Here is a 24,364-nt window from a genome sequence, read left to right as displayed (position 1 = left end):
AATTATATGCCGATTTAAAGTTCTAAATGTATTTTGGTATTGATTTACATATATATTTAAATCAAAATACATTTAGAATGACATTTTAAATATATATATCCCCGACCGCGACCGCAGACCGCGGATGTACTAGGTACGTCCGACAAAAAAATAGTCGTCAAGGACCGCGGAGCCCTGGACTTACCTGGACCATCGATCCGTGGTGATCACGATCGGGGGGGACTGCCGGAGATCTTTAAGATAGCAAGACTACAAACCAAAGACTATTACCAAAAAAATCAACTCTGCTGTAAAAACTCCACGCACGCGCCGGCTACAGTACAGAGAGAAAAAAATATCTACACGAGTGCCACATGTGGTAACCTACAACCCAGCTCTTGAGGAAATACAGAAAATCATTAAAGACCTACAACCAATGTTAACAGAAGATGAGACTCTAAAAAACATTTTCTCTGAAACACCCATTTTGGCCTTCAGACAACCACCAAACCTCCAACAAAAATTAATCAACAGGAAGCTGCCCATTGATGGTAAGAATAAAGAAAATGGGACCAGTCGATGCAAAAAACCTTGCTGCAAACTGTGTCAGCACATATGCAGAGACAACACAGCCACACACAACAATAACACCCACATCATTAAAGGATCATACTCCTGCACATCCAGCAATGTGGTATACATGATTCAATGCACCAAATGCCACCTAGGATGCTACACCTACCACCTAGCAATTAAATGGCAGAATGAATATGCACAGATACTCCGTTAAACACCACAAAGAAAGATTGTACTGCACTCCCGTGGCACACCACTTTACCCAGCCTGGCCACTCAATGAAGGATCTAAAAATCAAAGTACTGAAAGGGGTTTTTAAAAATATTCAAGAAAGAAAAACTTTTGGAGTCAGAATGATCAAATTGTTTAACAGCAAGAATAGAGGACTAAATATTGATTTGGGTTTCCTGTCCCACTACCAACACTTTACATGAACACTCCCCCAGCATTATCTTACTGTTCTGTCATATGTGTCAACACTTTAATACGCATTCCAATATGTTTATTCTATCAATATATAAGTACTATGTGTAGACCTATGCTTTCCCATACTCTTATGCATGTATGCTTATATATGTGACTGTGCATTTATATGTGTGTATATGAGTTTATGTGCATGTATGTATTTTGTTTATGTGTGTATATATATGTGTTTATGTGTTTGCATATATATATATATATATATATATATATATATATATATATATATATATATATATATATATATATGTTGTTGTTTTTTCTCCGTCTCCCCCCTCACTCTGATCTTCCGAAAGATATTTACGACCACCTGCAAGAATGTTGTCTATTTTCTATCAAACCTGTGTTCTATCTGCACTCATGTCGCTTTAACCCCTGTATCACAACTCAACTTTGAATTCTATGTGTCGTCTTGCTCAGAATTGCTTTAGACAGAGAAAGGGAGGTTCTCCCGAAAGCTTGTTATTAAAAAATTCTGTTAGTCCAAATAAAAAAGGTATTACAAGATACAAATTGTATCTGTTGTATATATAATATAAATGAAAAAAAACCACAACATATATAGTTATACACACACACATTCTACATATATATTTAACTATTAACTAGATAATTATTTGCTTTTATTAATTATAATTTGAGGGACCTGCCTGACAACCCAGGCAGACAGTACAGAGAAATTGATTGGCAAGCCCTATATTTAACCCCATAATTTTCCAAAACACCATTAAAACCTTTACATCGGGGGTATTGTTATACTCGGGAGACTTCGCTGAACGCAAATATGCATGATTTAAAAAGTAAAACTTATCACAACGATGATATCATCAGTAAAAGTGCCGTTTTTGTTTTTAAAAAAATGCAAAAAACAAATAAAAACGCTAACGTTGGACAGCGTTTTGGCTACTACAAAGACAAGAAATACCCCATTTTGAATACCCTGGGTTTTCTACATTTTAAAATAATATGCCGTGATGGGGTTAATTCACATTCCTGGGCTACCATATGGTTTCAAAAGGCAACATAGACCCAGCAATCCAATCTGGCAAACTGAATTGGGCAAGCCCTATATTGACCCTGTAACTTTCCAAAACACCATAAAACCTGTACATGGGGGTTATTGTTATACTCGGGAGACTTCACTGGAAATAAATGAGTGTTAAAAAAAACAGTCAAACTTATCACGACAATGAAATCACCAGTAAAAGTGCAGTTTTTGTGTGAAAAGATGCAAAGAACAAACCTGAATGCTAACTTTGGCAAGCATTTGTGGCTAAGTGGCTACTACAAAAGACTAGACATACTCCATTTACATACCCTGGGTTGTCTACTTTTTCAAATGGTATACCATGATGGGGTTAATTTTCATTCCTGGGCTACCATAAGGTCTCAAAGGCAACAAAGGCCCAGCAAACAAATCTTGCAAATTTCAATGTGCAAACATGGAAAAGGGGAAAGCCCTACATTTGACCCCTGTAAGTTTGCAAAACCCCATAAAACCTGTACATTGGGGGCACTATTATACTCGGGAGATGTTGGGTTGTTCTTTGTCAGTAACACATAACAGGAATCAATGCCTAAAGTACAATGTGAGAGAAAAATAACACAAAAAAATGACTACCCAAAAGTTTGACAAAGACTGGTGGTAGAATTAGTGCATGGAAAGTGTTAAAATACCACCATTTGAAATACCCCAGGGTGTCTACTTTTCAAAAATATATGGTTTGATGGGGGTCAATTACATGGGTGTATGATGACCAGCTGTGAAAAATCCAAGTTGGAAAACTGGAATGCGCACCCTCCAAATAAGGTATTTTAGCCCCCAGAGAACTTGACATACCTATACATGGGTTGTATCACTGTACTTGGGAGATGTTGCTAAACACATATCGGGGTGTTCTTTGACAGTAACCCTAAAGTTCTCAGTACATGTATTCTTAACCCCTTAACGCCGTTACGGCGTGCTATGCCGTCACGGGTTAAGTGGGCTTTAAAGCCGTTATGACGGCATAGCACGCCGTAACGGCTTGCAGCCCCAGGAGGTAAGATGTTCTTACCTCCGCCGCGATCCGCTTCGGGAGGACTGCCTCACAGCCCAGGCAGCCCTCCCACGGCAAATCAGGCCCCCGGGGGCCATGTGATCGCTCTCAAAGAGCGATCACATGGCCCCCTATAGCTGGCTGTGGATCTGCCAGCAGGGGGACTGTTTGAAATATCAGACAGTCCCCCTGCTGGTGGGAAGTATAAAAAATAAATAAAATACAAGTGTAAAAATAAATTAAATATATTTTTACATATATATAATATGTATATATATTATATATATAATATATATACATATTATATATATGTAACGTCATACAAAGTGTATTTTAATATTAATATAAGTATATATATTAATATTAAAATACACTTAGAATGACGTTACATATATATAATATGTATATATATTATATATACAATAGATGTACATATATATATTATATATAAATACGTATAATTAAAATAATAAATAAAATAAATAAATAAATAAATAAAATATTGAAACAAAATTTAATATAAATTATATATGCATATGTAATTTCATTCTAACTGTATTTTGTTATTAATATATATATATATTTTGGTAACAAAATACACTTAGAATGACATTCTATATATATCTATATATATATATATATATATATATATATAATACAAATAACCGCAAATATATATATATATATATATATAAATACATATAATTACATAAAAGATTACATTAGTATACACGTAGAATTTAAATACCTATAAATGCATATATATTAAAATTCTACATGTATATTTAAATAATCTTTTAACGTAATTATGTGATTTGATTAATTAAAATTTGATTGACATGCCTGGCAACACAGGGAGAAAGTGCAGCGAATTTAATTCGCAAGCACTATATTTGACCCTGTAATTCTCCAAGACACCATAAAACCTGTACATAGGGGGTACTGTTTTACTCGGGAGACTTCACTGAACTCAAATATTCGTGTTTCAAACTGGTAAATTGTATTACAACGATGATATTTTAAGTAAAAGTGACGTTTTTTGCATTTTTTACAAGCGAACTGCACTTTTATGGTCTATATTATTGTTGTAATATGTTTTACTGTTTTAAAACACTAATATTTGTGTTTAGTGAAGTCTCCAGAGAATAACAGTACCCCCCATGTACAGGTTTTATGGTGTTTTGGAAAGTTAGAGAGTCACATATAAGGCTTGCATTTCAATTTTTTCACATTGAAATTTGCCAGATTGGTTATGTTGCCTTTGAGAGCGTATGGTAGCCCAGGAATGAGAATTACCCCCATGATGGCATACCATTTGCAAAAGTAGACAACCCGAGGTATTGCAAGTGGGGTATGTCCAGTCTTTCTTAGTAGCCACTTAGTCACAAACACTGGCCAAATATTCGTTTTTTGCTTTTTTCACACAAAAACAAATATGAACGCTAACTTTGGCCAGTGTTTGTGACTAAGTGGCTACTAAAAAAGACTAAACATACCCCACTTTCAATACCTTGGCTTGTCTACTTTTTCAAATGGTATGCCATTATGGGGGTAATTCTCATTCCTGGGCTACCACACCGTCTCAAAGGTAACATTACCAATCTGGCAAATTTCAATTTGAAAATGTAATGTTCTATATTTGACCCTGTAACTTTCCAAAACAACATAAAACCTGTTAATGGGGGGTACTGTTGTACTCGTGAGACATCGCTGATTACAAATATGTGCATTTTTTTGCAGTAAAACCTAACAGTATTATGACATTCACAGTTAAAATGTCAGACGGAAATGCAAATTTAAAAAAAAAACGTATTTTCTCACATTTTTTTACTTTTATTCATAATAAATGATGTTCCATATATGAATAGTTAATGATAGATTAAAGCCCTGTTTCTCCTGAACAAAATGATATATAATAAGTGTGGGTGCATATAATTTGAAAGAGGGGAACTACGGGTGAACAGACATATAGCGCAAATTCCAGTTTTTGTTTACGTTTTGTTTTGATCAGAACGTGCACTATTGACTCCGTCCTGAAGGGGTTAAATTGCTATGTGTGTCAAAAAAATCACCAATATTTTTTTTATTTTTTTTAACATTTGGCATAGATTTGTGGTAAAATGGTTGCATGGTCAAAACACCCCAAGTTGAATACCTTAGGTTGTCTTCTTTTAAAAAATATATACATGTGAAGGGTTGTTCAGACAGATATCAGTGATTTCTGACAGATATCAGTGTTAAAATGTAACTTTCGTTAATTTTGGGGGGAAAATGGTTTGGAAATAGCAAAGTGCTACCAGTACTTATTGCCCTATAACTTTCAAACAAAAGCTAAGAACATGTTAACATTGGGCATGTCTAAACTCAGGACAAAATGTAGAAACTATTTAGCATGGGTATTTTTTGGCGGTTGTAGATGCGTAACAGATTTTGGGGGTCAAAGTTAGAAAAAGTGTGTTTTTAAAAAAAATTAGTTCATCATATTTTATAATAGTTTTTATAGTAAATTATACAATATGATGAAAATAATGGTATCTTTAGAAAGACCATTTAATGGCGAGAAAAATGGTATATAATATGTGTGGGTACAGTAAATGAGTAAGAGGAAAATTACAGCTAAATAGAAACGCCGCATAACTGTAAAAACAGCCGTGGTCCTTAACGGTAAGAAAATTGAAAAACAGTCTGGTCTCTAAGGACACATGGCAGTTTTATTGCTGTGAAGCTCTGGTATAAATTCACAACCACCAACACCATGGAGCTCCTAGAAAATAGCGACAATAGAATTAAAGAGAGGTACAGATGGAATTGTACTCAAAATAAGGACTGTACCTCCTAAACACATGGGAGGTATGCTATACAGATCCATGTACAGGCTAATATAATGAATCCTCTAGTGAACTTATCTTTACTATCTAAGCAAGTTATTAAGGTGGTGGAAATGCATCATCAGGCGAAATTACATTTTATCAAAATGTACATATAAATTCCCTTTAAATGTGGCCTTTACTTTTTGATATCTGACTGCTGTCAAATGAGATCTGATTGTTGTTCTGCATAAGAGCTTGCCCTTCTCTAATATCTGCCATGCACCCGTGGACCTATTATGCTGGATTTAAGTATATTTTACTGTACTATGAAAACTCTATGAATATCTTACTATGTTCCATTCCAAGCATTCTGTTTATAATTTGTAGTATATTGATTTTTGTGTTTTTTTTTGTCTCTAATAGATAAATATCCATGCGGAAAAAGAAAACTAAACTTTTCCAAAACAAACAAAACTACTGATGAGAGTTTGATGAACCCAGTGCAAATTGTGGAGGGAAGAGATTGTAAACCCAACGAATGTCCTTGGCAGGTTAATAGTTATTTATTTAATTATTATTATTTTTTAATTATTATTACTTGAATTATCAATAATAAAATAAAACTGATTAAAGGAACAAAAAGAGGCTTTAGATGCACTGTTTTCATTAAATTTTTGTATAGAAATTATAACAGTGTATCTTATTTATATGACATTATTAAACTGTTTTAATAACATCCTCTCTCTGTTTTACTACAGGCCGTTTTGTTGAACAATGAAAATGAACCCTTTTGTGGAGGAACTATTTTGAGCCCACAATTTATATTGACAGCAGCCCAATGCATTAATCAGACCAAGGATCTCAAAGTTGCAGTTGGTGAGCCTTAAAGGGTTACTCCAACCTTTGAACAAACACATCTGTTTAAATTACAATGACCTATACAGTATTAATATTAGTTTCCCAGCCCTCCATACCCCCTAAAAATATTTAAACTTACCTTAATCCAACGCTTGGCAAAGCTCCCAGTACTGATCTTCCACGCAATGTCTTGATGTCACCTGGCACTCACGCAGTCCAATCACAGGCTTCTCAATCACATCCTAATGTTGAGGATTTCACACACAGGTAGGGGAGTGAACACATTTTTAAAGAGAAGAAGAGAAAATGTTACCTGCGCTTTCTCCTTAATCCCTATGTATATTTAGACAAATGGAGGTCATTTAGTTGCTCCAATGGCCATTGGAGGGATGCCCGCCTGCCAACGTCAAGGCAGACCCCCCTAAGCGGGTCCTAACACTGACCCTTCAGCCTGCTTCCTTGAGCTTCTGGCAAAGATATCTCTAATGAGACAGAAAGGGGTATTTTTTATATACACCCCTTTTCTTATTAACCCTTAATAGGGAACACATGGGATGGGTAGCAGCATTGTAACCAGGCTGTGTGATACAAAGTAAATACAAATACAAAAAGAGAAGTCCTGCGCTTAAGCAGCAAGGACTACAACACACATCAGCCCCAATACACAGCAAAAACCAAAGAAAAGAAAATGTTACCTGCGCTTTCTCCTTAATCCCTATGTATATTTAGACAAATGGAGGTCATTTAGTTGCTCCAATGGCCATTGGAGGGATGCCCGCCTGCCAACGTCAAGGCAGACCCCCCTAAGCGGGTCCTAACACTGACCCTTCAGCCTGCTTCCTTGAGCTTCTGGCAAAGATATCTCTAATGAGACAGAAAGGGGTATTTTTTATATACACCCCTTTACTTATTAACCCTTAATAGGGAACACATGGGAAGGGTAGCAGCATTGTAACCAGGCTGTGTGATACAAAGTAAATACAAATACAAAAAGAGAAGTCCTGCGCTTAAGCAGCAAGGACTACTAAACACATCAGCCCCAATACACAGCAAAAACCAAAGAAAAGAAAATGTTACCTGCGCTTTCTCCTTAATCCCTACGTATATTTAGACAAATGGAGGTCATTTAGTTGCTCCAATGGCCATTGGAGGGATGCCCGCCTGCCAACGTCAAGGCAGACCCCCCTAAGCGGGTCCTAACACTGACCCTTCAGCCTGCTTCCTTGAGCTTCTGGCAAAGATATCTCTAATGAGACAGAAAGGGGTATTTTTTATATACACCCCTTTACTTATTAACCCTTAATAGGGAACACATGGGATGGGTAGCAGCATTGTAACCAGGCTGTGTGATACAAAGTAAATACAAATACAAAAAGAGAAGTCCTGCGCTTAAGCAGCAAGGACTACAACACACATCAGCCCCAATACACAGCAAAAACCAAAGAAAAGAAAATGTTACCTGCGCTTTCTCCTTAATCCCTATGTATATTTAGACAAATGGAGGTCATTTAGTTGCTCCAATGGCCATTGGAGGGATGCCCGCCTGCCAACGTCAAGGCAGACCCCCCTAAGCGGGTCCTAACACTGACCCTTCAGCCTGCTTCCTTGAGCTTCTGGCAAAGATATCTCTAATGAGACAGAAAGGGGTATTTTTTATATACACCCCTTTACTTATTAACCCTTAATAGGGAACACATGGGAAGGGTAGCAGCATTGTAACCAGGCTGTGTGATACAAAGTAAATACAAATACAAAAAGAGAAGTCCTGCGCTTAAGCAGCAAGGACTACAAAACTGTGTATTGGGGCTGATGTGTGTTTTTTAGTTAACGTTTTTAGTTAACGTTATTATGGCCATATTTCGTATAAGGCCACAGGCCATGGCAGATCAAGGTAATCCCACATTGGTCAGCCCAGTCTCATGCCACCTGCTGGGGAGACAAGGCCACAAGCCCACACAAGCCCACAAACCGCAGAAAGTGCAGATGCAAACAGCTCCAGGCCCCAGTTTTGACAGGTTTTCAAAGAAGGGGTTGAACCAGGTCACACATACCTCGATGGTAACTGAAATTCATGAAACATGGGGGGGAGGGCAAACCACAAATATTGCTCCCTCAAGCATTGTCAAGGGTTACAATGACAATCTCTCAGTATCTCTCACCACCTATTCCCCACATACGCAACCCCACACACAACCCAACAAACAACAAACAGCATCCCCAGAAAAATGCAACACAAGTAATCTACCCTCACACATGCAACACCCCAAGCACCCCCTCCTCCCCCACAAACTGCATTCAAACAAACAGCAGCCTACACACACACACACTCAAAAACTTTCTCATATCCCTATCCAACTTATCACTCAACATCACAAGCACTACACACACACATACGCTACATCACAAGCAGCCTACACACATATGCACAAACACCCTCACCCATTTATCATCCAACCACCCAACTTGATAAAGGTTCAATTGAGCTGCAGCATTGTCTCATACTTTAATCCAATTAAAGTCTGCTTAATCATGATTACTGTGCCCGGACCATTGCCACTCTGGTGTTTGTGAGCACCTCTGAGATCATGTACTTGTGGATGTGTGCATTACATTTGCCTATTTGATAATAATAAACCCATCCAATCACATACTCTGATTTTTTTTGTATAAATGTATATATATGAAGGAATATAGATTTTAGCAAACAGCTAAAATCTACCCCTAAGTGTTGTTGTTCTGAATGCAGGATGCAATGCATAGCATAGCTGCCGCTGTGCAGCACTAGAAACCTAAATTCAGAGCAGCAGTAAGTCTCTCAGAGATCTAAATTAAAATGGCAGTAGCATCATATAGCAGATGCTGTCCAGATACAAAACTCAAACAAATTTCAGGCACACAGATATATATCCTGATGTGCACTGAGACTAGGGATCTAGCACTGCATGGTGACAGTCTGACCATATATGACTTACAATAATTTCCTGTAATCATTCACAGATGATTTATTTGCATTTGTATTCATAGATTGTAAGCTTGCTGCCTTTTTCATCTCTTGTCTCTGTCAAATATCCCCATATTTTAATTGTAAAGGGCTGTGGAATATGTTATTGCTACATAAATGTGAAATGTAACAATAATAAATGACAAAATACAGTACCAGAAAAATTAAGTTACCATACTTTACAAGTTATAATTTCTACAGAAAATGAGGGTGCGCAACACTACCCACTAAAGTGGACCTAACTATTCAGAAAATATCAGGCCTACCTTGAAAATATTTAGGATTTTCCATTTTGCAGAAGTATAGAGTGGACAAAGCAATACAAAATAGACACCACTCCAGGGCAGTAGAACCCCAGATTTTTTTTCTGAATTCCAACAGGTATGTGATATGAAAATAAGAAATACATCACCATATTTAAGTCATAATACATATGTTTTTATAAGGATGGGGGTGCTTTATAGAGGTGATATCTGCAATGCACATTTATTCTTTGTTACATTACTGGTGATCTGTCAAAGTATATGACCATGTTTACTTCTCTACTACTCTTCTCTACTAACTGTATATATTTTTATTTTTTTGCATTTTCATAGGAAAACTAACATTAAAGGTGAATGAAGTCAATGAATCTATACACAGAGTGGACACATTTTTTTCCCACCGTCAGTTTTCTAGATCAAGCTATGATTTTGATATTGCAATAATAAAGCTAAAGGACAACATTACGTTCACGGATAACATTATTCCTGCGTGCATTCCCGACCCGGACTTTGCAAAACATGTTTTGAGTAATGAACCACAGGCTATGACAAGCGGGTTTGGACGTTACCAAAAAGGTGGAATCCAAGTCACAAACCTTCAGATGCTGAACGTCCCTTACATTGATAGACAACATTGTAAAAATATCAGCAGATTTGCAATCTCAAGGAATATGTTCTGTGCTGGTTATGAACAAAAAGTTAATTATATTTGTAACGGAGATAGTGGAGGGCCTCATGTCACCCCTTTCAAAGATACATATTTTGTTACTGGAATAGTTAGCTGGTCGGAAGGCTGCCCACAACAGGGCAAACCTATAGTTTACACAAAGGTATCCAACCTAAATAAATGGGTTACAGAAATAATGAAAATAAACCAAGCCTGACTTGAGAAAGTTATTCTTATCAATACTTATTTTTATGTCATGGACAAAATTTCCACAATGTCGTAATGTAATTTCAGTAACCTGTTGCTTCTGTTTGGGCAATGTGCTCATTTTTCATTGCACTGTATTGATATAATTTGCCATATGTCGGAAAGGTTTATTCAATACATTTTAACCTTGACCGAATAAACCAAAGATTTATTAATTCCCGAGTGAAAGAATCCGTTTTTTTTCTCTAACAGAACAAAGCTTAGTATTAACTTCTATTGATCGACCACTAGCATATGACCCTGATCTTATCTTTCTCCCGTTGTTTCCTCTTCTCTTCCTCTCTCAGAATATCTTTTCTTTATTTCTGATCTAGTTTTCTTTAAAACATAAGACAAAGAAGTGACTACTTATATATTTTTCCTACGCTTGACCTTCTTTGACCAAAGGAGGAGCTTAAGTTTACTCCATTTCCTGTGTCAGGGAGAAATGTGAGTACTTTCTCTGACACAGGAAATGGAGCTGACTTAAACTCCTACTGTGGTCAAACAAAGTACTGTACAGTCGCCTGCACTCATTTGGCAGAGTAGACCAAATGCCTACTCTGCCTAATATATTGGTGTCTGGCAGGGCTGGACTGGGAAAAAATTCAGCCCAGGCATTTTTCAATCACAGCTGCCCCCTGAGAAGGGGGAGGGGCCAGAGAGGATGTGTTTTGTCATCACTAATGACAAGCGCGCCCCCTCTCAAAGTGAGCATGTTGGTTCAATGTGCAGAGCCCCGCTGAAGAACTCTAGCATGAGAAAAAGGCCCTCTATTTGTTCTGCACAGCGCAAGCAAATTTAATAACATGCTTGCGCTGTTTGCTTTTAACTTGTCTCTGGTGTCTCCATAAGTGGGATGACAGAGGACAAAAGGGCCAGGAAAGCCTGCTTGTGGGATTGCGTGTTTGTAGAGTGAGCTGATTGTGGTGTGGTATTGTGTAAATATGTTGATTTCATTTGTGTTTGTGGTGTAATATGTGTGGCTAGGGGTTGTAGAGAGTCTGTGTGTATAGGGGATGTAGCGAGTGTGTGCATACGGGCTGTAGCGGGTGTGTGTGTGACGTAGTGTGTGTATTTAGATAATGTAGTATGTGTTTGCTTACAAGGAATGTAGTGTGTGCATAGGGGATCCAGAGTTTGTATGTCAGGAATGTAGTGTGTGTAGGGTATTGTGGGGATATTTATGGGATGATAATATTATACAGTTGAGAATTGCCCACTATTTCAATTCTCCTAGATCTTAGAGATCGTTATCATGTAAGTGAAATGTATTCCATACAAATAAATCACAATTTGTTATAAAAATAGATACAATTTATTGTGACAAATAAAATAATAATAATATTAGGCAGCATGCATGATAACAATCGGTGAATATTTAGTATAACGTTGTATACAATGGCAATAGCTAAACCCAGTACAAAGCTACAGCATCAACTGTCAAGACTTACAAGATTTATCGGGGTACCACAGACACAGAAAGCTAAACTTCCAGCGAAAAGCCATAAAACCTTGGCTAACCGTTAGATCAACTGAGTAACCCTTTCAATGCTGGCTAGATCCTATATAATATCCTATTCTCATGTAATTTTCAATTAAAATACCTTCAAACCAGCTCATTAATCATTTCCTGGAACCATCCAATAAGAATAATCTACCAGATTCTATAAGCCGAATTTGAATTTGCCTAAAAAGATATCTTATCTTATTTCAGAGCAAATCAATACACATGGATAAAAACAGCGGTATGCTTACACGTGGTAAGATACCAGTACTATGTAATTATCTGACTCCACCTGCAGAATGGAGTGTTATAACTATATATTCTTTAGTTAACTAAGATTTCTCAATTATTGAAATCAGACCGTGATTTATCCAGTCATATATCATGCTATTAGTACATTTTAATTAATTTAAATAAATTAAATAAAACCAGCATAATTACCAGGTAAGTAGATGTTCTCATCAGATGAGTAGGTAATCCCAGGAACTTGAATGCGAGTATGATTGGTTGGATGGAGGTGTCTAAGTAATAGAGAAAAGTGATGTTAGTTAGAAAGTAATAGTAAAATTCTAAGTGTCAAGGAGTGTTTCTTGAGTTGTGTCCAAGAGAGTTTGAGAGTTGAGTGTTAGTCCCAGAGTGTCCTGAATATCTGTCTTGGATCTCTCTGAATGTCCGAATCTGAAAGCCCAAACTAACCTTCTCTTCCCTTTGTACTAACTTTTTAAAGGGCCAGACTCTCTGTACGTCATTAGTTGGTAGAACCAATAGGATACTGAAGGTGTGGTCAACCTGCAGATCGCAATTTAGATATTTAGTCCATAGAGAGCACAATTGCCTAATTAAACTTTCCTATCCAGGAAAGAGTTAACTTTTCCTGATGACGATTTTGACGTCATTTGGCTTATCTAAAATGACTACCATAACTTAAATTTACTGTCAGTTCAAAGCGTTTCTTTGGATTTTCTCCAGACAGTTCCTGTTGTAATTTCTAAAATTGACAGTTCTAAACTCAATTTCACCCCTTACTTACAATGGGACCTTGTAAGATTTAGAAAGTAAAATAAATGACTTAGTCTTCTCTGTCACTAGTGTCTGTGTTTAAAATTATTTATATTTCATTAACATTTAAACAGAGCATTCCATCCCCCTGCTTCATTGCTTATCACTTGGCTTGTTTACATAATGCATTCCTTAGCTCAGGCCAGGGCCGGCGCTTCCTATAAGGCGAACTAGGCAGCCGCCTAGGGCGCTATATAGGAGGGGGAGCCCTGCGCCCCCATCGCCGGCCCTTTAAATACTGCAGCCACCTGAGCACTCTATAGAGAGCGCTCAGGCGCCTGCTGCAGTGCCTCACCTCCCCTTCTCTGTAGCGTGGCCGAGCTCCTCTCCGGTCCGCGACCCGGCCGGACTGACAGGAAGTGCACACTCTGTGTGCACTTCCTATCAGTCTGGCCGGGTACAGGAAACAGAAACTCCTGTACCGCGGACCGGAGAGGAGCTCGGCCACGCTACAGGAAGGGGAGGTGAGGAGAACAGGGGCGGGGAGAGAAGAAGTGAAGATTACAGGGAGGGGGGGGAGAGAAGATTACAAGGGGGGGAGAAGAGAAAATTACAAGGAGTGAAGGGGGGAGAAGAGAAAATTACAAGGAGTGAAGGGGGGAGAAGAGAAAATTACAAGGATGGAGGGGGGAGAGAAGATTACAAGGAGGGAGGGGGAGAATAGAAAATTACAAGGAGGGAGGGGGGAGAAGAGAAGATTACAGGAGAGGGTAAAGAGAAGATTACAAGGAGGGAGGGGGAGAAGTGAAAATGACAGGAGGGGGAAAGAGAAGATTACAAGGAGGGAGGGGGGAAGAAGAGAAAATTACAAGGAGGGGGGGAGAGGAGAAGATTACAGGAGGGGGGGAAAGAGAAGATTACAAGGAGGGGGGAAAGAGAAGCTTACAAGGAGAGAGGGGGGAGAAGAGAAAATTACAAGGAGGGAGGGGGGAGACGAGAAGATTACAGGGGGGAGAAGAGAAAATTACAAGGAGGGAGGGGGGAGAAGAGAAGATTACAGGGGGGGAGAAAAGATTAGGGGGGAGTGGAGAAGATTACAGGGAGGGGAAGGGGAGAAGATTGCAGGGAGGGGGAGGGGAGAAGAAGAGAAGATTGGAGGGGGAGAAGAAGAGGAGATTACAGGAGGGGGGAAGAGAAGATTACAAGGAGGGGGAAAGATAAGCTTACAAGGAGGGAAAGGGGAGAAGAGAAAATTACAAGGAGGGAGGGGGAAGAAGAGAAGATTACAGGAGGGGGGGACAAAAGATTAGGGGGGAGTGGAGAAGATTACAGGGAGGGGGAGGGGAGAAGAAGAGAATATTGGAGGGGGGAGAAGAAGAGAAGATTACGGGGAGGGGTGAGAAGAAGAGAAGATTACGGGGGAGGGGAGGGAGAAGAAGAAAAGATTACAGGGAGGGAGGGGGGAGAAGAAGAGAATATTACAGGGGGAGGGGGTAGAAGAAGAGAAGATTACAGGGGGGAGGGGGGAGAAAAGAAAATTACAAGGAGGGAGGGGGAAAAGAGAAGATTACAGGAGGGGGGGAAAGAGAAGATTAGAGGGAAGTGGAGAAGATTACAGGGAGGGGGAGGGGAGAAGATTGCAGGGAGGGGGAGGGGAGAAGAAGAGAAGATTGGAGGGGGGAGAAGAAGAGAAGATTGGAGGGGGGAGAAGAAGAGAAGATTACGGGGGAGGGGGGAATTAGAAGAGAAGATTACAGGGGGGAGGGGGGAGAAGAAGAAAAAATTACAGGGGAGGAGGGGGAGAAGAAGAGAAGATTACAAGGAGGGAGGTGAGAAGAAGAGAAGATTACAGGGAGGGGGGAGAAGAAGAGAAGATTACAGGGAGGGAGGAGAAGAAGAGGCGATTACAGGGAGGGAGGGGGAGAAGAAGAGAAGATTACAGGGGGGAGGGGAGAAGATGAGAAGATTACGGGGGGGGGAGAAGAGGAGAAGGGGAATAGAACACAGGGGGAGTTGAGGAGAATGTGGGGGAAGGAGATACCACTAAAGGAGGGGGGGTTGAGGAGAACGTGGGGGAAGGAGAGACCACTAAAGGAGGGGGGGTTGAGGAGAATGTGGGGGAAGGAGAGACCACTAAAGGAGGGGGGGTTGAGGAGAATGTGGGGGAGGGAGAGACCCCTAAAGGAGGGGGGGTTGAGGAGAACGTGGGGGAGGGAGAAACCACTAAAGGAGGGGGAGGGTTGAGGAGAACCTGGGGGAGGGAGAGACCACTAAAGGAGGGAGGGGTGGTGGAGAGACCACTAGTGGAGGGGGGTGAGGAGAGACTGCTAAGGGAGGGTGGGGGAGAGCAGAGACCACTAAGGGAAGGGGGGTGGAGGATAGACCACTAAGGGTGGGGGGCGAAACCACTAATGGAAAGGGGGCAGAAGAGAGCAGAGACCACTAAGGGGGAGATGAAAGACCACTAATTGAAAGTCGGGAAGAAAAGGAGACCACTAAGGGAGGTGGGGAGGAGGAGAGACCACTAAGGGGCAGGGGAGATCTCTAAGGGACGGAAGGGAGAGCTCTATAGGACAGGGGGCAGGACAGGGAGCTCTTTCACACTACGCACACACACACAATGCATCCCTACACATACTCAGAAACACACAATGCATCCCTACACACACAGAAACACAACATGCTTCCCTTACACACAGAGAAACACACAATGCATCCATTATACACACAATGCAACCCTTACACATAAAGACAATGCATCCTTTGCACACATACACAGAAACACACAATGCATCACTTACACACACATGCAAACACACATTGCTTCTCTTACACACACACAGAAACACAATGCATCTCTTACACACACTCAACGCACCCCTTACAGACACACACACACACACACTGCATCCCTTACATACACAGAAACACACTTTGCATCACTTATGCATAAAAACACAGATTCACACAATGCATCCCTTACACACAACAAGAAACACACAATACATCCCTTATACACAAACACACACTGCTTTCTATCCCTTACACAAAAACACACTGCTTCCACTACACACAAACACACTGCATCACCTACACAAACTGGTATCCCTATACACTACATACCATTTGCCTCTCTATAAATCACTGGTAAGACCACATATTGAATATGCTGTGCAATTTTGGGCACCTGTTCTAAAGAAGGATATCATGGCACTAGAAAAAGTGCAGAGGCGGGCTACAAAATTAATAAAAGGAATGGAACATATCAGCTATGAAGAAAGGTTAACAAATTTAAACCTATTTAGTTTAGAAAAACGTCGCCTGAGAGGGGATATGATAACATTATACAAATATATTCGGGGCCAATACAAACCATTGTGTGGAAATCTATTCACAAACCGGACTTTACATAGGACACGAGGCCATGCGTTTAGACTGGAAGAAAGAAGATTTCATCTAAGGCAAAGGAAAGTTTTTTTTACTGTAAGAACAATCAGGATGTGGAATTCTCTGCCTGAAGAAGTGGTTTTATCAGAGTCCATACAGATGTTCAAACAGCTACTAGATGCATACTTGCAAAGACAGAATATTCAAGGATATAATCTTTCAATGTAGGGTAATAACTGCTTGATTCAAGGATAAATCTGACTGCCATTCTGGGGTCAAGAAGGAATTTTTTGTCCTAGCTTGTTGCAAAATTGTGCTTCAAACTGGGGTTTTTTTTTTTTTTTTTTGCCTTTTGGATCAACAGCAAAAAACAGGTGTGAGGAAGGCTGAACTTGATGGACGCAAGTCTCTTTTCAGCTATCTAACTATGTAATAAGCACACATATTAGATCCTCCACAATAACACATAACACATCCCCTACACACTCCCCCCCTGTGAGCGAGCTCATGGGTGGAACATGTAGGTGGACTTATGGGTGGGCCTTATGGGCATACTCACTGTCAGGCCCTGGGGCCCAGACCTTGAGCTGTGTAAGGGGCCCCAAAAAATGGAGCTGCTTCCCGTTCTCCCAGAACATTGAATTTTGTGACCACAGTTACAAACAGCCTCCAGAGATCCGGTTCTACACCGGACCAGTGGAGCCAGACTGCAGCCAGAGCCGATCACCATACTCATCTGATTGTAAGTAGGCAATCTAGTATATTATTAGTGACACTAATCTCTAATTTATCTCACATTAAAGGGACACTATAGTCCCCAGAACTATTGCAGCTTAATGAAGTGGTTCCGGTGTCTATAGCCAGTCCCTGCAGGCTTTTTAATGTAAACACACACTGTGTGCAGCACTGGCGTTAGTTCATATTGATACCGGAGAAACTGACGGAAGCCAAGCACAGAGAAGTGGACACAGGTTTCTTCAGGAAGGAAGAGATCTTTATTCGATTCACTGACCGGGGCTCAGATGGACTAGCGTCACCACAACAAACAGTCTGAGCCCAGAACTGACTGTGTAAATGCATGATATAGACATATAGCTCCTCCTATAGTTAACTCTACCCACATATACTCTTTACCCAATCAGCTGAACAAAGCCTAACTTCCCTTACCTGTTAGACCACATGGTTCACCCAGAAAAATGGAGGAGGGGGAAGTGTTTTCAGTTCCTGCATTCCTGCACTTGCTCAGTACACTGTTGATTGTATCTTAGCTACGTGTAACTGACTAACTGATACACCAACATACACATATGCCACGTGGAAATCTCGGCCTACTAAATTTAATTTCTACCGAGCTTCCACCACATTCCCCCCTTTGATGCTTCTGATATATATAATAATTCCAGATGCATCACCTAATCATCGCTTACTTACACCTCAAGTTGCCATGAATCAGAACAGACCTCGTAAGCATCTTAGCATCATTACAAATTCCTTCAGCACTCCTCATTCTGAATATATTCTCTCTGGGCTAAGGGTTCATACTTGCAAACAGCCATTACATGTGCAGCTGTTTTCCTTTCTGTCGTGCTCTCTATGACACTCTGTATGGACCTAATTACCAATGGAACCAAACATGGTAGAAAGAGACACAACACTATAACCAACATGACTCCTCCTACCAATGTCTTGATCCCTCCAAGCTGCTCGTACCTACTTCCAAACCAACTACTAGAATTGTACCCGTTCCAGGCTTAAGTCAGTACATGCGTCAGTTTAGCCATGTGGCTTGTGAGATCAGCCACTGCCTGCCCTTCATCATCTATGTGCAGACAACAGTTGCTGAGATTGAACTTTCCACATAAAGCTCCTTCTATTTGCACTGGAAGTGAATGGAGGACGTTATCAACAGCCCAACTGGTTTACCTGGTAAGAATGCTTTTTGCTTTACAGAGGAATCCATAATTGCCTAATGGTAGAATGAGGCTTGAATCCCTGTAATAGAATACAATAACACTTCATGGGCATACAGTTTGGCTGTTAACCAGTTCCCTCACATATTACATCCCTCCTATTGGCAATGAAGCGCGCTAAGGTAGCCAGTGCCACTCATTATCTTCCCAGCTACCTACATTCAAGGATGCTAGCTTATTTTTATGATTCACATCATAAACCTTAACTCCCAAGGATTCTCCTGTTTCAATTGGCAACAAGAAGAAGGATGGTTTGAGCATACCTAATACACATGCCCCTTCCCAGTCCTGTGGTAACTCTGAATAGACTTTCTTACCACAGATCCAGTACAAATTTGCTGAGGCTTTCCAACTAGATATAGCAGATAGGTCAAACCACACATCCTTTAAATTGGTATAAAATGCAAACGGATTAGGTGGTTCTGAGACATTTGAAGCTGACCACCAAGTTGTATCTTTTGTACTATCATTATAAGCTTTTTGCCCTAGACAAGTCAATTCTCCTACAGATGTACTAAACATTATTCCTTTCCTTGCTATGCAAACATAACCTATAATGGAGGTCTTTAATCGCCATTCAGATTTACCTCTAACACTCATTTGATAATCAGCTTGAGAAGATGTTATCTGTTCAATTGTCTCAGAACCGGAATACATTACCTCCTTTGCTTCCCATGGCTATTGGTCTCCCATATTAGTACCTCCACACACATAACAGTTGGTCACATTAAGACTACCAGCAATACTCTCGGCTAGATCAATAAACAAGTTCTTAGCATTATGGGGGATCTTATTCTCCACACTCATCTCCTCATAGAAGGAATGAAAGACCTGATGAGTCTGGGTTGCCACAGTATCGGTCTCTATTCATATAAATAATATTGTCCCAGGATCCAAACCTGTTCCATATATCTTGAACCCAAATAAGTTCCCAAACCTATCTATAAACTGTTCAGGATTATTAATAAGTATATGGACTGGGTTACACTCCATAGACTTACAATATGGCTTGGTAGGCAACTTAGTAACAATCATATCCTTATCTACTGTCTGTCCCCAAGTTGCCCACCCTACACAAGACCAATATGGACAATAATTATAATTCTTATTTGGGCATTTTGGATCTATATACTTGTTCTTACTACTGGGGCAAATATACTTATCATTAGACCCATACGTTATTTCCCATTTAAGATCCCCACATACATTCCACGGTTTCCTACCACTTGATATCGCCTTACATGCATCAAATAGCAGAACACCTGAAGAATGTACGGTTTCTAGTATTGTCTTATTTATTAGGGTCCCCTGTGAGTCTCCATTCCGAATAGTCAACCAAATTGTACGGGGTTGATACTCTGGACTAAAACACCTCGGTTCTCCTGCTCTTAGATGGCATACACTATAATCTATACTCAAGTATCTACACTTAGATACATGTCCTTTACACTCATATTGTGAATGCCAAATAAGGGTCTGGGAAATATGATTGCCTGTTTTCGTAGTCTTAATGCAAACCTCACAGCCTGGTGTGTCGGTACCTCTACCTTCCTGAATAATTAAAAACACAAATATACACATTATCAAACACATCACTCCTGACATCTTTGTCCTGACTCTTCGACCGAGCGATGGCACCTCAGCTTCCAGGTGTAAGGGCTGCAAGGAATGGAGTCCTTCAAGTCCTCTCTTCCCTTCACAGAGGTCCCTTCAAGACACTCTGGCTATGTAACGTGGGTAGGTGGTCAGGCTTTATTGTGGCCGTCAAAACACCTACTTGTAGATCTTTGTTGATGTTCCCTTTTAACAATATTCTCTTCGCAAAAAACACTTTTAATCCAACTGGGTCACACGCTTTAACCGGATCTTGCAAGGATTCTCTGGATCTATGGTAGCTTGTCAGGAATCTGACGCTGTTTTTTTTACCCTAGAGTGATGAATCCACGGAGTCACTTCTACAACCTTTACAACTGTTGGGGTAGATAAAAGAACAACATAGGGACCTCTCCACTTGGAACCTAATGGAACAGTGTTCCATTCTTTTATCCACACTTGATCCCCTGGATGGTAAGAATGAACAGGTGGATATATGTTCACAGGTAACCTATCTTGCACCTATTTCTGTACCTTCATCATAGTTTTACTCAACTCAGCCACCTACAGCCGAGTAATTCCATCATCAAACCGACATAAATCTCCTCCTAAATTACTGAGTATGGAAGGTAGATGCCCATACATAATTTTTCAGCAGTAACCCAGAAACAAAAGAAAGCATCTTTGAGGTCTAGGAAGGTATAGTACGTTGCCCCACCTGGTATTAAAGCAAGCAGAATATAGGGGATGGGTACCACTGGGTGTATATTGACTACTGCATTATTAACTGCTTTTAGATCTTGTACAGGATGATACTCATCTGATCCCGGCTTCTGAACAGGTAATAATGGAGTGTTCCAAGGGGAGGTACAGAATTTTAGGATGTCATACTTTACATACTTATCCACATAGGTTTGTATATTTTCCTTAGCCCTCTGTGGTGTATCACCAAATTAATATAAATATTACACAAGGTTCGTCTACATTAAAAGGTATTTATTTAGAAGGCAACAACACAATACTATAAATGTATCACAAACACACAGCCCAGACCCACGGAGCAACAACCCTTTTAAATCTATCTATCTATATAGTAATCCCCTTCCCCACACGTTTGATCTCACCCAGGCCTTCAGGCCTTCACATCTAGTAATGGCTCACTGCTGCAAGTCCAACATCACATCCACCAAGGAAGAAAAGGAAGCAATAGAGTGTAACATGGTTCCCCATGATAGCACATGGCGTCTGCACATCTGCTCAGTAGCACAGCCAAGAAGGAACAGAGAGGAATGAGGATAGAGGGGGAGTGGTTATCTCTTTCCTGACTTGTAAAGGTATTGAATTACCATATCAAAGGTTAAGCTTATCCCCCTGTAAGAAAGATCTACATGAACTTGGTCACATGACCCCTGGTCACCATGTTAGTTTGATGACAGAATGTCACCACATTCCCTCACTTTTTCTTCTCTTATGTTGAGCACATTTAAAAATAATATCCCTCTTATCTATCTAAACTATGAGATCTGAAGTAGGAAAGGGGAGCACAGGAATTAGTGTGAGTGAGATGAGTAAGGTAAAAGAAAACAGTCAAATAGGGGTTGCATCACCCTACATTCCCCCACTTTTTCTTCATCTATGTTGCTCCGTTATCTAGTTATCCCTCTAGTACAAGAGAACCTAGTGGGAGCAAAAACCTGATATACAGGAGAAATTCAACCCACCGTCCCTCCGGAATAGTTCCCTCAGCGACATAAGTTCTCCTGTACTTTCCTATGGCTGTCAATTCACATTTTATACAAATTTGTCACACAAAAAAAAAACAACAGAAATGTAGGTGAATGTGTGTGTGTGTGTGTGTGTTAAATATGTATGTATGTACAATGTACTAGTGGCAGAGTTTGTAGAGTGTGTAGGACTGGATGTGATATTTGCGGAATTCCATATTCTTAATCCAGTTCCGACTCCTCCCAGAAGGGCTGCAAATATGTCCAGTTTTTCCTGACTCCCTGCTTTGCCTAAACCACTGCCGCCGTTGTTCCGGACACCTTGGAAGAATAGAAGGATTATTAAAATGTAGACTAATCTTTTTAAACTGACTCCCTTATTTGGAGTATCTTCTGCCCGCATTGCCTGTCTCCCATCCCTACTGTGATACAGCTTATACTTATCCATCCTGTAACAAGGATCCACCACAATCTTCTGTTGACACACATCATCATCCTAATGCAGCTTTGCCTTGCTCTGTGGGAACACTAGATCTCATCATTAGAAATGTATAGCTATATGGGAGACTGGAAAACTCAGAGAAAGAATCAAAACAAAAGAAAAACAAACATAAAAGAATCAAAACAAAAGAAAAACAAACATACATACATACAGATGTAGAGAGATACAAAAATTATGAGAGTTATTGATTGCTGGGACCCCCCAATTGATCAATCTTTCCCTCCTCTCTCATCTGTTCCCTCAGTGCTTTCACATCTGCCTCCAATCTTTCAGTCTGTCTCTTTAGGTCCCAGTAGTCTCTATTCCCTTCTTTATTCCTCCAATTATCCCAGTCCCGTCTATTGGTCTGATGCTCTTCCCATCTATGGTTCCTTCTCCAATTATTCTCCCAATAACTGTTCCTGTTGTTTCTCCGTTTTTTTCCCCAATTGTGATTTTCCCAGTTAATATCGGTCCTTTTTAGCCTCTCCCAGGTATTTTTATTATTCCAATTATTATTGATTACCTTAGGCCCCTCCCATCTATTTCTCCAATTCTCTCCCATTACATTACTTCCTTTAGCACTGTCCCTATTCCTATGGTCCCTCTGTGGATCTCTCCATCTTTTGTCAAAGTCCTGTTTTGGTCTCCAGTTCTCATTATCCCTCTTGTTCTGGGGTACATCCCACCTCTGGTTACCATCTATATATCTACCAGAGTCAACCTTGAATGTTCTTATGGCTGAAACAGAGAAGACCTGTTCTGAGGAAGGATGCTTGATCCACCAATTGTCAGCTCTAGTTGGTACCATTTCTAAGTCTGCTGGTGTTGGATCATCTGGTGAGCCCAAGACCAGAGGCTGTTGAGGTTGGCGTAGCGTATACCAGAACAATATCCTTTGAGCTACCTCTCTAGGACCATCTGCTGGCCTCATCGTAATATTAGCTATTTCTTTCTCAATGCTGAGTAAATAGAAATTTGTTGCAGCAATTCTTCCTGCCTGATCAGACACACTGTTATTAAATCCAAGTAGTCTGCTAGCCAAAGGACCCATAGCATATTCTAACAGTTCTGTCCATTCTTCTAAGTTAAGACCTCCTTTTTTCGCTCTATTTGCTCCCCTCATAAACCAATGTGTCCCCACCATTTCTGGAAATTATCTTTGTCTGTGATTGACATAGTCCTTGTCTGTCTAGAGAAGCTAGTAGGCATTTCTCTTACATTAAAATGTTCAGTTATTATTATAGGGGCTTGTGGGACACAATTCACAATTGGCACATTTCCATTGTGTTTTGTTCCCACTACTGGTTCTTTAATAAAATAAGACTGGCCTGGGCATACTCTAGGAATCTCCTTATCCCATTTATTTGTGTTTTCTTTAATTTTCATTTTATATTCCATGACTAGGTCTTGGAGTTCAGTGATCTTAGCACTATATGCATCTCTCTGTTGTTCTATTTATCTTAACTCCTTTTCCAACCCCTCAATCATTTTGTTTGTCCTTAGGGCAGCTATTTTAAAACAATCTCTTTCACCAAGACCATCTTCCATTTTATTAGTGGTTACTAAATTAGCTTGCTGCAATTCGAGTACCATGCTTGCCAAACCCCCTATTGCAGCAACAACCGCTTGTGCCACCAAGCTTTTCCTTTTCTTAATATTGCACTTTTTATTAGTAACAATCTGTGTCAAAACATCCATAAAACCTTCATATTTTCCACAATTGGGGCCTGCTGGTTCTGGAAGCTCATATGGTCCATCATGTTTGTCAATGTCATTCTTGA

The 24,364-nt window shown here is 40.0% G+C and overlaps 1 protein-coding gene across 2 annotated transcripts in view; it reads left to right on the top strand.

The window, feature by feature from the left end:
- The window catches only part of LOC134594757 (coagulation factor X-like), a 37,823-nt gene extending 26,773 nt beyond the window's left edge, over positions 1-11,050 (top strand). The window contains exons 3-5 of one of the 2 annotated variants that reach the window (XM_063444665.1): positions 6,308-6,435; positions 6,643-6,760; positions 10,340-11,050. In XM_063444665.1, coding sequence (XP_063300735.1) covers positions 6,308-6,435; positions 6,643-6,760; positions 10,340-10,890 — 797 coding nt within the window. In that variant the 3' untranslated portion in view covers positions 10,891-11,050. The remainder of the gene's footprint in view (positions 1-6,307; positions 6,436-6,642; positions 6,761-10,339) is intronic. The other variant, XM_063444664.1, reaches the window with a different exon arrangement.
- The last annotated feature ends 13,314 nt before the right edge of the window (positions 11,051-24,364 follow it).

Source organism: Pelobates fuscus, chromosome 1 (assembly GCF_036172605.1).
Source record: "Pelobates fuscus isolate aPelFus1 chromosome 1, aPelFus1.pri, whole genome shotgun sequence".
Taxonomy (NCBI): Eukaryota; Metazoa; Chordata; class Amphibia; order Anura; family Pelobatidae; genus Pelobates; species Pelobates fuscus.
This window is presented reverse-complemented; position numbering and strand designations above follow the sequence as displayed.